This window comes from Macrobrachium nipponense, chromosome 33 (genome assembly GCF_015104395.2).
Source record: "Macrobrachium nipponense isolate FS-2020 chromosome 33, ASM1510439v2, whole genome shotgun sequence".
NCBI classification, from domain to species: Eukaryota; Metazoa; Arthropoda; class Malacostraca; order Decapoda; family Palaemonidae; genus Macrobrachium; species Macrobrachium nipponense.
Window position 1 is genome coordinate 44,016,985 of NC_087219.1, and position 17,519 is coordinate 44,034,503.

The 17,519-nt window shown below is 36.5% G+C and overlaps 2 protein-coding genes across 11 annotated transcripts in view; one reads left to right on the plus strand and one right to left on the minus strand.

Annotated features, from left to right (window-relative positions):
* The window catches only part of LOC135202741 (uncharacterized), a 10,177-nt gene extending 4,103 nt beyond the window's left edge, over window positions 1–6,074 (plus strand). Inside the window, exons 2-3 of the mRNA XM_064232213.1 lie at window positions 3,945–4,199; window positions 4,982–6,074. Of these exons, the coding sequence (XP_064088283.1) occupies window positions 3,945–4,199; window positions 4,982–5,893 (1,167 nt within the window). The 3' untranslated portion in view covers window positions 5,894–6,074. The remainder of the gene's footprint in view (window positions 1–3,944; window positions 4,200–4,981) is intronic.
* Window positions 6,075–13,747: 7,673 nt separating this feature from the next.
* LOC135203134 (uncharacterized) overlaps window positions 13,748–17,519 on the minus strand; it is a 37,403-nt gene continuing 33,631 nt past the window's right edge. For 4 of the 10 annotated variants that reach the window (XM_064232790.1, XM_064232788.1, XM_064232791.1 and 1 more), the window contains 2 exons: window positions 15,922–16,282; window positions 13,748–14,431 (listed from right to left, as the gene is read on the minus strand). In XM_064232790.1, coding sequence (XP_064088860.1) covers window positions 14,295–14,431; window positions 15,922–16,282 — 498 coding nt within the window. In that variant the 3' untranslated portion in view covers window positions 13,748–14,294. Of the gene's footprint in view, window positions 14,432–14,551; window positions 14,870–14,928; window positions 14,949–15,890; window positions 16,283–17,519 lie in introns of those variants that run through there. The other 6 variants (XM_064232792.1, XM_064232797.1, XM_064232795.1 and 3 more) reach the window with 6 other exon arrangements.

A 17,519-nucleotide genomic window follows, 5' to 3' on the forward strand; every position in this document is an offset into this window, starting at 1 on the left:
CACACACACACACATATATATATAATATATAATATATATAAATATCTTATTAATATATATACACATATTATATATATATATATATATATATATGATATATATATAAATATATATCTATTAATAGATATGCATATATTCGTATATAGATAGTATATGCATATATATTATGTACGCATGTATCTCACTAATATTAAATATATATGCATACACATATATATACGTATATATATGCATATATATTAAGTACGTGTGTATCTCACTAATATTAAATCGCGAATATCATTTGATATCCAGTTCACTATATTACTGTTGGAATCACTTACACCCAAGGGGAATTATAATTGATAAATGACACACACACGCACACACACACACACACACACACACATATATATATATATATATATATATATATATATATATATATATATATATATATATGTGTGTGTGTGTGTGTGTGTGTGTATGTATAACTTTAAGATTGGCATTTTGACACTTACACATGGCTACAACTAAAAACAAAATAATACCAGTACGTCGAATGAATATGCAAAAACCTAACCTAACCTAGAATGCCCTGAACCAACCTAAAGGAACGTAACAAATCCGACCAATATATTATAGTAAACTTTTGGAATTAAAAGAAAGGTTATTTTATACTTTTTAGAAACTCCTGGGAGAGTTCTTGGATGACGTAAATTTCAACTTTGGATGAAGGCCGTCAAATCATGCGATATCATTCTCATTGTATGCTTAAAATAATTCTTATTATTTTGCGTATAAATACGCAGTTTATCGATATTACTTTGGTATTGGAGCTGCCCTTAAAGAATTATGATTGGCCATGAGTAAAAAAAAAATTTTCCCTGTCAGTATTATCAATCAATGACATCCAGAGTTGTTTTTACTATTCTACATGTAATCGGTACAATCTCCACGTAGTCATTTTTATAGTGAAAAAATATCTATAGTCTCTCTCTCTCTCTCTCTCTCTCTCTCTCTATATATATATCTATATATATATATATATATATATATATATATATATATATATAATATTACCTTTTATATCATCTCAAGTAAACAAGGCGTCGGACATTGAAAATGCTTTTCATATCTAGCAAAAAAAAAAAAAAAAAAAAGTTCCAAAATTCATCACTACGAATATTCTTCCCCCTAAATGAAAACGAGCATTCAAAACCATTGATCTTAATTACGCTCCCCAGAACAGACGTCGTTCCCCAGGAAGCCATTCTCTTTGCTACAGAAAATCCGTGTCATCATTAACGTTCAGATTTGGTTATCTGGATCCATCCAGCAGCGTATATCTCTATCTACTTTCTTTGAGACATCGACGCAATCTGTTCTTGCTCTTCTTCTACGAAATTCCTAACTGGAAATATCCAGCTCTAAGAAAGGGTTCTGCGTTCACTTAACGTATCCTGGTGACAGATGTGCGCCCGAGAACAAATTGTAGTTTTTTTTTTTTTTTTTTTTTTTTTTTTTTTTTTTTTTTTGCGGCAATGGAAATTCCATAATGAATGGCAGACTCTTCCTCAATTTAAGCAAATCAACAGATGTTCTACTTTTGTTATTTAGCCTGAGGATTGATGATTATTCTGGAGTGAATGGACGTAGTTATAATTTTTTTTATTAGCATTAGTCAGTAGTATTGTGTTTGTTTGTATGGTGCTTTTACGTTGCATTGAACCAGTGGTTATTCAGCAACAGGACTAACGGCTTTACGTGACTTCCGAACCACGTCGAGAGTGAACTTCTATCACAGGAAATACACATCTCTGACCCCTCAATGGAATGCCCGAGAATCGAACTCGCGGTCACCGAGGTGGCAGGACAAGACCATATCGATCACGCCACTGAGGCGCTTTAGCAGTATTTTTGTTCGTATGATATATACATACATACACACACACACACACACACACACACACACATATATATATATATATAATAATAATATAAATATATATATATATATATATCATATTATTAGGATTTTTATTATTATTATTACCACAAACTGACACTCACGAACGCTACTGGTCTTTCTACCTTCACTGCTAATATACTTAAATGTATTAATTTTCCCCTCATTGTATTATGCATAATGAACACATGAAACGTTACTCATGCATAATTAATATGTGACTTAGAGTATTTCAAATGAAAATATTCAACTGCCAGTAAATGATTATGGGGCGAATTTGCATGGAAATGCGTTGCATATATCAAATACGCTCTTTTCACCAGTCCGTTTATATAGACTTACATACACATAGAGGACGATAAAATATTTGTTGTTATAGCAGAATTCCATCCAATAAATGTTGCCCATGCATGCATACATACATATGTATGTATTATGTAGTTATGTATGTATGTATGTACGTATATTTGTATGTTTGTATGGGCAACCTTTATTAGATGGAATTCTGCTATAACAGCAAATATTTTTATATATATGCTCGTATATATATATATATATATATATATATATATATATATATATATATATATATATATATATAGGTATATATACAGGTATATAGCTAAATATGTATACACACATATATGTATATATATATATATACATATATATATGTTTATATATAAAACCTCTCACAATCTCGTTCTTTGTAATCGCTGCATCTGAACCGGACCTGTTGCTCACATCAATATAACTATAATAACGCTGGCGAACCTTGGCGTGGCGTTAAGGAGTCCTTTGTTGTGTCATTTAGACCGTTATTTACCGCCAAGACTATCATCATTATTGCCAGCCTTGTTCTTCTTAACATTAATCTTCGCTCCCATTACTCTAGAATTCAAGTTACGTTATCTGTGGCCATATTATTTTACTGTATTGTTTTTAATTATTCTTTGGATGGTCACTGCCGTCCTAACTGTCAATTTTTTATATGTTATAATTTTCAATTACATTTCTGATTGTCCTGAAAGTCATATGCACTGACAGCTGAAGGATACCAGTAATGTTCTCCTGCATCATCCAGAATTGTTCCTAAAATTGCTTAGCATAAAGACAAAGATTTCTGACATTAGCATAATCGTCCATAATTATATACGACAACTTCCAAAGTAATTAAGCAATACAGTCATTCGAGGAATTCAAACAGTAACAAAAACTAACAGGTGGGGCTATCCATCTCACTCCTCTCGTATTGTGCTTCACTTTCCCCAATCTCTTTCCCTTTCACTAAAAAGGTTATGTCTCCTTTTCATCTGATCTTTGGCAAGTGGGCCTACCCGCCTCCCTCATAGCTTAGTCGAATTGTCATTCTTTATTACTGCTGTTTTACTCCGTCCCCAGTCAGCGAGAAACTTTACCATTTTAGCTTTTATATATATATATATATATATATATATATATATATATATATATATATATGTGTGTGTGTGTGTGTGTGTGTGTGTGTGTATACATATATATATATATATATATATATATATATATATATATATATATATATATATATATATGTATGTATGTATGCATGTATGTATGTATGTATAAAGGTTTTTGCCACGCAGGAAAAAACCTTTATTTATACATAGCATTACGTTTTATATACTTCGTGATCAAGTTATTCATGTATGTATGTAGTATTATATATATATATATTATATATATATATATATATATATATATATATTATATTATATATATATATATATATATATATATATATATATATCAAGGCATAAGTGCTAAGCGCTTTTGAGTAATTAGTATTTACTCTATCCTGAAGAAGTTTATATATTCGGTACACGAAAGCGCGTGGTACTTATGCTTTTTAATATTTCCTTCTGGCTCTTGCAATATACATTTAGTCACGCGATTCTAGTGACCGTATAGAATATATATATTTATGCAAACATCTCCTAACTCATTAACGCATTTTCAGCGGCTCTTCTTCTACCTCTTGCTGACCTTCGTGGCCTGTGGCACAGCTACCGACGACGAAGAAGCCGCCCCGTCGAAGCGTAGCTATGGACGGAGAGAGGGTCCCGTTCACTTTCCACTGACTTATTCCCACGGCCCCCGTGACGTCCAGCCGCCCTTTGGCTTCCAGAGGAGACAAGGGGGCGGTTCTCCTCCTCCTCCTCGGGGCTACAACGTGACCCGGCCAGAGGGTCGTCCTCTTTACTCAGATTTGGCGGTAATTTTAATTGAATTTTTTAAAATTTAATTTACTTTTTTTCTTGTTTAGGAAAGTTGTTCAGAAATGACTCGAAAAAGTGAGTATTTGATGTGGCGGTAGAATTTCTTGGAGATTTTTTTTTCTTATTTACTTTGCTGTGTTTTTATAGGAAAGATTTTCAATAATATTTAAACAAAGTTATTGTATTTACCAGTTTCTAGTGAATATGTCTAGGAGACTTCATTTTTTTTATTTCTGTAAATATTCCTTATCAGTTTCTAGTAAAATCTGTAAGTGAGACATTTTAAATTAATCAATTTACTATTTTCTTGTAGGAGAGTTGTTCAGAAATGCTTTTAAGAATTGAGTATTTGTTGTACCAGTTGTATTTACAAGGTTTTAGTGAATGCGACCAGGGGATTATATATTTTGCTCTTGTACCAGTTGTGTTCACCAGGTTTTAGTGAATGCAACCAGGGGATTGTATCTTTTTCTCTATATGTAACGCTTACCAGTATTGTTCGTAAGTTGATTGGTAGACAGTTTTCCATTTAATTATAAGAATAAGAGGATCTTTCTCAGAGCATGACCTCAACAAAGTTCGGGGGTTGCTATCTAGGACCAATATTTCTTTGGGGTCATTATCTTTATGATATTTACGATCTTTAGTTTATGTTTGTACGGTCATCCCCAACGGGGTTGTATTAAACACGCCTCAAAGGTTGAAACCCTTGGGGTCACTATTTAGGAAAGATGCAGATAACTCAGAAAGATCCAAATAACCTTTCTCCAATCCGCAGGAAGAATTACCATACAGCTACGAGTACAACGTCAAGGACGACTACGAAGGCGCTCACTTTGGCCACAAGGAATCAGGCGAAGGCAGCAACACGAATGGCCAATACTTCGTCCGTCTTCCAGACGGCCGCGTCCAAACCGTCACTTACTACACTGACAAAGAGGGATTCCATTCCGACGTAGCTTACGCCGGGAATGTCAAGCCCGGGGCTACAGGTGAGGGTGGGTATAGGAAGGCCCCTACCCCAGTTTACGGAATCCCTGTGGCACCTCCCACGTTACCCGTTCCTCCTTACGAAGGATTAAGGATACCCTATTTGCCAGAGACTCCTTATAACAAAGGAATTCCAGAACCAGTTCCCGGGAAAAGTCTGGTAAGAGTACCAGCAGGGGTTCCTGCGTACGCACCGTCCGTTTCAGGCTTAGCTCTTTACGCATCCGTAAGACCTTACGGCGGACCCCCACTACCACCACCAGCGAACTATCCGCATGGGCCTTCTGCCTATCCACTCTCAGAGGGAGAACCTTTTGATCCTGATACCATATACACAGACTCGATATCTCACACAGAAGGATCACCCATAGGCTCCTTCTACGCAGGATCTTCTCAAAGGAGGGGGCCCTCCTCAGGCTACATGTCTTCTGCTCTTGGCGGAGGAATTCCCGAAACGCCCCGCCCGGCAGGGTTGACTCTCGAGATCACGAATCCACTCACCAACGAGACCCTCCTCGTCGACCTAGACGAAGTTGATAAAAAATTCGACCAGCCCGTGATTAAGCATAGTAAGCCCGGCGCTCATCACGAACAAGAAGAAGTAGACATCCCGGTGCCTGGTTTCGCCGTTGGAACGCTTTTCCGCAACGAGGTGGACGTGGAAAGCTTCAAAGGTATAAGTAAATCAAAGCATGGTTAGCGCAGGCAGATCTCCTTCGAGCTTTTGTTTATAATACTCCCAACTCCTCACAAGTAAAATCATTTTTATAAACATTTGTATATGTTACACTAAAGAAACAAAAAGTTTTTTTATATATATATTCTAATGGTCTTCGCCAGAAGAGCTGTAAGTTTGTTAATAAATATTTGTTTTAAGAACACGTTTCCTCAAGTGACCTTTCATCCATTTAAAGTGCTTTACATATTTTGGGATGTGTTCCTTTGCCTATGAATTAACCGGGAAACGATTACGCAAAACTTCTTCATAAAAGACAGGAATGCTATATCGTTTCAAATGTGATCGCTAATTACGATCAAGGTCTGAAGATTTTTCGTAATTCGATGTTTTGAAATCACATACGCGACAAGGCGGGCTAGGCTCATGATTAGGCCATGTGTGATATGAGTCTAACGAATAAGTTTGTAGATACGGTAATGATAACGGTCTGCAGTTGGTTTAACATTACTCTCCCGGCCCTGTGCATTTAAGACTTCTTTAATGTAATGATTTGCAAAATCCTCAGACGCGCCATTGAAACACAGGTCTAGACGTGACGCCAATGCAGTGATCTTGAAAGGTAAACTCTTGGAAACCTCACGATACAGAGCTTCAGCGTTTTCTCCATTACCTGTGGGAACAGGAGTAACCTTGACTAAATTCACATTTACGCCTCGGGACTATTCTCGTCACGAACACTCTCTCTCTCTCTCTCTCTCTCTCTCTCTCTCTCTCTCTCTCTCTCTCTCTCAAGTCTACACTTGAACCAACGACCAACTTATCAAGATAGTTCACGTTACAAATCAGGCCTCACAACCCCATACATCCTGTTGAGAGTCACAAATTAAGGCATCAACCCATTTGATCGATCTTTGCAACATTCGCGTCCAGAATGTGGAACTCTCTACTTTCCTCCGTACTACAAGTATCATTTAGGAGATGAGGTCCAACGACATAATGGTCTTGATCAAGAAGCAGCGGGCATTACGCCTGGAATCTATTCATTTGCATATAAAATTCCTTAGTTTTGATGAGTTAGGTTACACCGCTGAGATAGTCTGAAAATACAGCTGTATTTTCACTACAAGACAAAGAGACAACAACCAGAAGGGTGAATTTGATAGAGAAAAGATGAGAGAAATAACCAATAGCTTCTTGACGGGAGGAATGAAAGAGAGAGAGAGAGAGAGGAGAGTATATACAGGTCAGAAAGTAAGAGATGGTGAACAAGTAGATCAGTTAGACGTCAAAAACGTTAGGCAACTAGGCAAGTTGAGTACAAGGTTATATGTGAAGTTGAGAGAGAGAGGGAGAGAGACGCGGACATGAATGAATAAATCAGTCATAGGTCAAGTTGTGATACCCAGAATTATAGATAACCTAGTGGTGGAAACATAAAGTTTTAAGTGAAAACATGAAAAAAAGTTCAAATGGTTTCACCTCTAATTGAAAAATATAACAAACAAACAAATGAAATTAATAGAACCATAGCTACTGTGTTATAGATAAAATAAAAAACACGTAAAAGTTGCAATTTATCCGTTATATGCAAATTAACTCAGAAGTAAACAAAGCAATTTATATAAGTAAATCATTTGAACCAGAGTAACAGCGTCCGACTAATCGCAGTGTTACAATTCACTTTTACTATTCCGTTCTCCTGACCATAAGACCCAAGTGACGTCACACATGCGGCTGAGCTAATGGTAGTAAAAAGGTAAGTAGCATATGCCTTCGCCTAATGAGTCTTTTTAACTACACCGAAAGACGGCCTTGAATTGCCTATACTTATGCAGGTAAGACAACTGTAAGCTCAAGGCGTGAAACATTTACCGGGGTTTAGAAACACCACACACACACACATAGTCTAAAACTATTTTTTTTTGTCTCCAGCTTATGCTTCAATCATTCATTAACTTATGGCTACACTAGGCTATGCCCTGGTCTATACTAGGCCTAGAATCCAACTACGTACTTTCCATATATAGGTGAGTGTAGTACACGTTTATAGAATAAAAACAGGAATACGAAAAATTAAAGGTGATATGTAAATTTCACAAAAATTAGATAGAAAAAAGTGAAGATTACCACAGAAATCTCATAGAGTACGGCGATTCTCCGTGAAGCTTGACGACACTGAATCGCCCAGCTCGGGAGAGCAAGAAACTAAGTAGACTACGACCATTTTGAGCCTAGCGTATCTTCTAACGAGGGGCTCGCTCGTCTCATCAGAATTTAAATGTGTAAGCTACGTCCGGACAAGATTCCTTACAACAGTTTCTGTTTATACTTTGAAACTTCAGCTATAAAATACGAAGAACAACGTTGCCTGAAAGCAGTCGATGCCACAGGCACTTCAACCAATGACTTGAACACTTAATAATAGCCTAAATGAAGGACTCCGCACAAAAACTACAAACCACACACACACACACACACACACACACACACACATATATATATATATATATATATATATATTATATATATATATATATATATATATATATGTTTGTTACCTACCATTATGAATACCTTTACATAAGGTGACCGGCGAATTGAGAGCGCCTTTTACAGTAGTACATTGCAAAAGTGCTCTATTGACTCCGCTATTGTGAGAGAATTGTTCGATAAACTAGAATAAAATAATTCAGGCTTCATGACATTTTCGAATTTGTCGTAGGAAAAGGTTATTTTATTTCGCATAAAAGTGGAGTGCCCTGTCATTTTAGCAAAATATTGTTGACCAACTATAAACTACTGATATTTTACCACAAATTTCCCGGAATCCATGGAGAATCAACTTATTATAGAAGAAACCTATATTTTTTCAATTGTTGGCTTTCGTTTACTCGCAAGAGAGCTCATAGTTCACAGGATTAAACTAAAAAACTTTCACAGGATTAAAAAAAAGTGCAAAATTTATTGCTAGCTATTCATTTAAACAATATTGGAACATGAAGTAGTTTAAAACCTCCACTACAGCTAAAAGTTGGTGTTACTTCCTGTTTATGCGAAAATGTGGTTTAATATGGCGCTGACTGGTTGAGGTTTCATCCGCAAATCCATTTCGTTGTTGTTTATACACTGTAATGATTTTATATGGGTTCTTAAGGATATTTTCAAGGAGTGATGCAAGTGGGTTCCTGAAGAGTATAACGCATGCGTGAAAGACATTCTCAAGTTGCTATGTCATTACGAGCAAGAGCACAACTGCACAAGCTAACTCAGCACCTACTCATCAAACAGCAACAATATCAGATGCATACTGCATAGGTGAGAGTTTTACATTTTTATATTAACATTGACTTGAAATGCACAATTAGCGAAACGGTAGCTTTTAAACTAGTTTTATCGTCCTCTGTAGTCTGTACTGTATACACCTGCAAACCGCCATGTTTCAGCATAGAGTTTAGCTTGTTCGTGTGTCGTGACGTAGTACATTTTGAGAATCAGGAGGCCACAGTCTCAATTATGTTGTAATCCAAACTCCTATACAGTGGGTGTACGACCCTGTTTAGGCTATAACCTAGGTCTAGGCTGAATACATCGCATCGTAAGACTAAAAGGTATGTGCATACATTGCTATGGGTGGTTTGCCTTTAATATGTGAAGTAATTCAAGATTATTTGTGATGAGGACAAGTTTATTTCATATGTTATGGAATTAGCCTAATTGCACAACAGTGCACTAGGCTACTGGTAAGCCTAGCTAGAGCTAGGCTGAATACTTTGCATTATGAGACTAACAGGCATATGCACATTGGTATGAGGGATATGCCTTTAATTTGAGAAGTAATTCAAGGAGATATGTGATATGGAGACTTGATTATTTTGGATTAGTTATGCAATTAGCCTACTTGTAAGACAGTGCAGGAAGTTAATGGTAAGGGTAGACTGATGTATAGCCTACAGCACACCATGAGACCGAAAAGTATGTGCATCCATTGGTAAGGGGCTCTGCCTCAAATACGTGAGTTGAGCGAAGATTATTTGGTATAATAATATATATATATATATATATATATATATATATATATATATATATATATATGGACTAGTATTTTAGATATAAGTTATGGAATTAGCCTGTTGGTATGACCCTGTGCGCTAGGCAATTGTTAAGTCTAGGGCAAAGGTGGCCAAACAGTCGATCGCGATCTACCAGTCAATCACTGCCACATGTTTGGTCGATCGCTGTTCTCCACAATACTATATAAACAAACAAAAACACAAGCATATATATATATATATATATATATATATATATATATATATATATATATATAGTTTCAGTCTTTAGAGTAGATCTCGCAGTCCAAAAGTCTGACCACCCCTGGTCTAGGGTGTCCCGCCCGTGAATCTTAGTATGCATAGTGTTCCAGTAGTTGTCTTTATGATTTGATTGTTTGTTCACTCTTGTTATTATTTTCATTCTTTGTTATTAATTAAATTAGATTTTTTAAAAATCGTTTATTTGGTACTGGTGCGTTAAAAAGAAAAAAAACAAAAAACTGCCTGAGCGTAGGCTACAAATCAAGGGAAATCGCTCATTATGTATGCCATCTACAGTGTAATTTCATCTGTAGTTTTTGTTATATGAACCATCAGATATAAAGAAATAAGTATCTTCCTTGCAAAGCAGAATTATCATAAAGAAAGAAGTACCTTCCTTGCAAAGCAGAATTAGAAAAAATTATGGGGAGCAGATAAGTGCCTTATTACGAGGGTTTATAGTTAAAAGGCCTGCGATGTACCGACCAACAGAAAATACCATTAGCTTCGGGAGACCATAGAAAACGAAAATGTTACTGACTTTTACACTATGACTTTAATAAATAAGCAAGGGTCGAAAGTATTAGGTCCTGATTAATGGTATATTGTAGTAAGGAGTTTCTGCAATTAAATTAATTAAACTGTAAAAGGGTATACATGTAGGAATTTTAAATAGAACGCATTTTCTAGCCGTGGATCCTGCTCTCTCTCTCTTATGGGTGTGTGTGTGTGTGTTGTTATTTTAGATTCCCCTTTTATATATGATAAGTTTTATGAAAATATGAAGTTTTACCTGGTGGAGTGAGGATTACCTCGTCGAGGCTCATCTGTCTTGATCTGTCATGTTGTCCGGTTCGAGAGTCGAATGGAGGTCACTCAGATATGAGCTGTGCAAGGTTACCACATACTAGGCCTACCTCTCAGGTGGCCACGTAACACCAGTATGGTTACCGCGTCGTGAATTTACCTGGTGCACTGTTCAATGCTATAACTGTCCGTATCTCATAAGTTGTTTTCTCGCTTCCTTCCATAAGGGATAGTTTTTCCTCTTGAGAGAGGACTAGCGTTCGATTTCCAGGGTAGGATGAGAGTTTAGTGACATCTCTGGTAAGACACACTTTGCCTCTTTTAGTCTAAGTCATGAATTCGGTTACTGGTAGCTATCTGATTACAGATGACCTCTTTTAGGACTGAAAAGGGAAGAAACTAACAACCTTATTACTCAGAATATATATATATATATATATATATATATATATCATATATATATATATATATATATATATATATATATATATATATATATATATTTATATATAATTATCGTTAGTGGTTTTGTAAACAATCAGTGGCTTTACATTTACAAATATCATATATACAAAGCGAATGACTTATAATTCTCACTTATTGTTACTTTAGAAGCAATCCTAGCTGGCTTTAAAAAGTAGTAACATCATTGCATTATTATTATTACGTTTAGTCAAATTTTTATGTTCATTTATAAAACCACAACACAAGTTAGACGATGCTTGTCAGTCAGTGAATTAAGCAACGTACGGTTTGACCATTATTTGAATTTATGAAAACCGTTAAATGCCTGACCAGCAAGCGACCGAGTGAATGAACATAAAAATATGACTTAAATGTAATAATAATACAATGATATTACTACTTTTTAAAGCCAGCCAGAATTGCTTCTGAAGTAACAAAAAGTGAGAATTATAAGTCCTTCGCTCTTGTATGGTATTTGTAAATGCAGAGCCACTGACTGGTTACAAAGCCACCAACGATAATTATATCTGCCTAAGTACCTCCTCCTCCTCCTCCCCCTCCTTTCGCCCTTGGTCCCTCACTCCCCCCCCCTTTTTTTATATATCTTTTTACAAGCTTTTTTATCTTCAAAAACTTTTTTTTTTAATCTTTTCGCAAGCTTTTCTTTCTTTTTTTTTTTTACAAACTCTCTCTCTCTCTCTCTCTCTCTCTCTCTCTCTCTCTCTCTCTCTCTCTCTCTCTCTCTCTCTCTCTCTCTCTCATAAATCTTTCCGTCTAAGGTCGTATCGCATGGGAAGTTTTTGTTCCTCGGTTCGGTTCCAAACGTGGAACGGAATTCTCAATTGATTGCAGGTAGAAGTACATAGAAGTTAGTCTTGACTAGTTATTTTCTAATAGTCACATGACAGTACTAAGGCTCGTGGAATCAAAGCCACTATAAACTTGCGGGGAATTTGATTTTACTTGATAAGGTAGTACTTACGGTTATGTAAATTAAGAACCAGTAGGTATCAGGGTACGTGCTTGTATTCACTTGTGGCGTATTTTAACTCAGGAGCCGATGAAATGCATTTTAATATAACTAATTTTTGGGGGGTGTCATTTTATACTGCCGGGGAAGGGACGTGGTAACGTCACATCCTTCCTATACTCTGTTTTTTTTCATCTGTCCATCTGCCTGTGGTGGTCGCGCATGGTAACACTGCGTCCCGGGCTTTAAAAGTTACGCTATGTGTAACTTTTAGGTAAATAAAAAGACATCTTGCTGTACATTTGTAACTGAGAAGTGTTTTAATAAGTTACTGTATGCGAATTATACCGTTAATATTCGAAATAAGTTATTATTTAAAGCCCGGGACGCAGTGTTACCATGCGCAAACACCACAGGCGGATGGACAGATGGAAAAAAACAGTAAAGTTTACACGAGAGGTCGCTAACTCATTTTCAAGATGTAGTTGAAAAAAAAATATTAGTATCCTTAGTCTATGGAGCTGTTTAAATAAAAAATTTCTAGTTGTAGGGGTTAATATTATCTTGATTTGTTTAAAATAAAACAAATGGGTCTACCCACCGTTCAGATTTATTTTTCCGTTACTCACTTTATTCATTTTCTTCATATCTCCCTCTATATATATCTGTCTCTATCAAATGTGTCGCTATTTTTTTCATTCATTACATGAAAAACAATGGTGAACTTTTCTGGTGGTTAAAAAGGAAAATTCAATAGGAAAATATTGAAGAGCATTGCACTCTGTAGATGACATATGACAATTAACTGAAAAATGTGCTGAATTCACTTGGCTGAACGACGGAGATGATGAATTATATATAGATCTCAGCCCGTTTTGCTTTCAAACGTCGGCTTCTACAACATATCCATGCAGTCTATGGACTTTACAGTCACATGATGATCACATCAGTGATAGTTACTCTTTGTTTACTTCTGGGCCACATTGCACTGAGTCAGTGTGGGTTGTTGCAAGTTTTCGTAACGGCTGGGTTTTTTTTTTTTATAACCTCCTCTGTTGCATGGCGAATTTTATCCTCAGTGGGATTTCATCGGTGGACAGCATTTCTAATTATCCTGTTATGGTAATTATTGTCATATATATATATATATATATATATATATATTATATGTATAATATATATATTATATAGATATATAACATATATATATATATATATATATAATTACACGTATATATATATATTCTATCATGCTCTTCCTTTTCCATCACGAAGGAAGTGATGCGGTCAGGGCTTCCCAGGAACAATGAAACGAAGACATACAGCAATAAATAGTTTATTTTAAACTAAGCTGCTACGTTGACTAGATTACAATGTGCTATAATGGCGATGTGCATACAGAATGATGCCTCAGATCACAGGCTGACAGATTTAACAAAGAAGCTTGATTAGCATCACACTTTTATTACTCAGGGTCGAAAAAGAAGAAAAAAAAAATATAAATGGCGAAGCATCACACCTGGTTATCTGAGCCACGTGAGTGAGAGAATGAGTGAGAAATGGTGATGTTTCTCGTGACGACAATGAAAATAAATAAATGTTCTGATATGCGTGAAGATCACAGAATGACAGAATGAATTCGACAGGGGGGTGAAATGTGTCGGGAGTGTCCTTAATGGCTGCCGTATGTGGGGAGAAGCGTAGCGGTAAATAATAAAGTTTGTCTTGGAAACCCTTGTTTAAAAAAAATGGAATATAAAATATTTTATTGTGTTTTCCTTGTGTCATTTTGTCTCATCTGCCTGGTTCGGCCAAGACTTGCTAATCCAAGAGTCTGTCTTTAATGCCTAAGAACTTGCACATCAGATCATAGGAGGAGACCAAGTTGAAGTGGGGGACCAGGTGTGGCCAGAGGTCCTCTTCGTCGAGAGGGTATATGCGGTCTTCGATGGGGAGCCGGTAAGGATGGATGGACCACAGGGGTCGTTTCTTTGGTGGTTCCACCTGCAGACGAGAAGACCAACAGGTTATGTGAGAATACGCTCAGCGGCATTTTAGGAATGCTCTCAACAGCGTTAGAGGGATGCTCTCAACACATCTACCAAGCATAAAAGTCTTCTGCGATGCCTTCGAGTGTGAGCCTACGTAAGTCCATGGGATGAGTTTCTCTGGCGAACCAGAGAGCTGAGTAATAGTAGTACTAGTAGTAGTAGTTGTTGTTGTGTTTTTTTTTGGAGTGAATGGAAGAAGAAGCTGGGAAGGACCTTGTTATGAGGATGTGAGTTCTGGCAAAGGTTTCAAACGAAGGAACTTGGTGATGAGATCACGGTAGGCTTCTACGCCGAAATGAGGAGTCGTGCGGGACTCGTGGGGAGGGACCCAAATGCAATCCCAGGTCCATGGGCTACAGAACCAGATGGGGTCGAAATAGCGCCACACTCTCTGCCGACAAAACCAAAAGTTTAGGCGTCAACTAGAGGTTCCATTGGAAGAGGTTAGGTCTGCTGGTGTGGGTGTTATGCTGGGCGAAAGAATGCAAATGTCACTGGTCAAAGTTAGAAGCTACTTTACAGGCAATGAATACACCGGGAAAATTTGGTAGGTGCAGTTTATAAAAAAAATAAGTATAATGTGCAGGTGGTCTAAATGCTCTGAAATCTGACAAATCTAATTCAAAATAGAGTTTACTCAGGGGGTGTTTAAGTTACTGGGTAAAATTGCCATATATAGTTTACAAAAAGTTAGATGTAAAAGTTAAATACATTATACCGTGCATAGTAGTGAAGAAATTGCTATGAATATTTTATTTTGTAAACAGGGTATTTTATTGCCAAAAACTGTGATAATCCTAACAGTCGAATTCGCAGAATTAAATACAGTATTCAAATTGATAACAGCATAAAATATTCGAAAAGAACCAAGTCATTTTTATGGCAACTAACTGAAATAAATGTTGACTTTCATTATATAATTTCTCCTCTGGGCTCTCCTTTTGTAATGTCTCTGATATGGGCTGCTGTGGTTAGATTAGGGAAAATAAAGGCATATTTGATTATATTCAAGTACATTATAATATATTGAAGTGCAGTATGAATGACTTCCCCACCCCTACTTTTTTTTTTTTTTTTTTTTTTTAAGGGAATTCACCATTCTAATGTATCAATTCATATTGGCTGTTACGCCTGTTTCATCTTGTACGAGAATTGAAGTTTAATAGTAACGCCAAAAAGGCATACCTTTTCGACACTGACCATTGGATTTCTGGAATGACAGTTGGCTTCCTGCCGTTCAAATAATGAAAATATCTACTGACAAAACTATACTTATATTCTAAGCTCCAGAAAGATATGACTTTATACACGATCGTCGTCGACCAAAACCATTCTACTTATCGACTGTGTGAGAGACCCTTACAGTGTATATATTTAATGACATGTCTTTCATGCAGGTATTTCTACCACACCTGTGTTCATAGGACGTTTTGGGAAACTAACTGATGTAAGGGCACAGACCCAAGTATCCACACATGAGATCATAGGATGACACGAGGTCGAAATGTTTGCGTCCTTCGGGCCAGATGGAGCTTTCGTGCAGGGGCATTACCTCGTCTTCTACAGGAAGGCGGTAGGGATGCTTCAGGTGCAAGGGGAGGACCCTCCGTCCTTCTTCCGCAGGGACTCTTTTCGGAGGAGGGACGGAGTCCTCGTGCTCGAAGACCGGCAGAGGGGCGTACGCTCGAGGCTCGATTTCCCTGGCTGGGGTACCCCGTGGGGAAACCGAGGCCGAGGGCACATAGTCATAGATCTCATCTCTTTCATGGTATATGCTTCCATCCATGGGGAACTTCTTCAGGCGCTGAGGGTGACAGGAGGGGAGAAAGGGCGTGCATCAGATATGAGGAGCTCTCATGCAGGGACAAGAACCACCACTCAAAAAAAAAAAAAAAAAAAAGGCGGGAACTTTTTATCATAACTTCTGGGCAGAAAGGAATAACTTTTTTTTTTTTTTTTTTTTTTTTTTTGGGGGGGCAGATCCAAACAGGTTCATTAAGAAAAGCAACTTTGGGCATTTCATTCTTTGGGGGCATTTGTAGAACATTGGAAAAGGGACGATCATTATTTTTTGCTTATTGCAAACAGGCACTTTGTGCAAAAGGGCTTACAAAATCTTGGATAATTTCTGCATTCGGGCAAAGGGGAGGGCCATTTCTTTGCTTTCTCCAAACAAGGACATTAGGTAGAGAAAACGCTGAAGGGAACTTGGATAATTCTGTAGATATTTTGGGAAGTTTAGGAAAATGAATGTTGTCTGTTTATTTGTACTTTCTCCAAACGAAGACTGAGTAAATAATGAAAAAATAAAAAATTCAAACAACTGTAACTTTCAGTCTATCACTTTACCATAAGGGGTATTGCTAACAGCTAAATACTGACCTAGTTGCATTAAAAAGAACCCTTTTCGAATAAAATTGTCTAAAATACAAAGACATGTTTTAAAACAAGTAATGCATTCGTCATCACCACTAAGTTTTACGCCGATTACCTGAAGGAAGCTGACATTGCGAAATACACAAGGAAGATGACATGAAATTTGGTGGTCTGATTCATATTGTAAATAAAACCAATAGACCTTGATTCAAAGCAATAGTTGAAAATGTATTTGGGCATATGATAAATTCACACATTATTGAATTTTCTAGGAACTTCAGCTGTTAGCAATCAGAGTAGCTTCTACATAATTATATATATATATATATATATATATATATATATATATATATATATATATATATATATATATATATATATATATATATATATATATATACAGTGGACCCACAACTACGCATTCTTATTTGATCTGGTTTCAATTTCCCCCAAAAAATACCTTCAAATGATAGATTTCATAAAAGTTTCACATTACCAGAATTACACTGACATAAGTATTGGCAATTATGAAATACAAGTAAAAGCTTGAATAAAATCAATAACCATCTTGATTATATATATAGATATTTACATCAGACAAAATTCTCTCTCTGCGCTCTTCGATTTTTCGTGGGGTTTCTTTAGTTAGCTTTAGGAGGTATTGA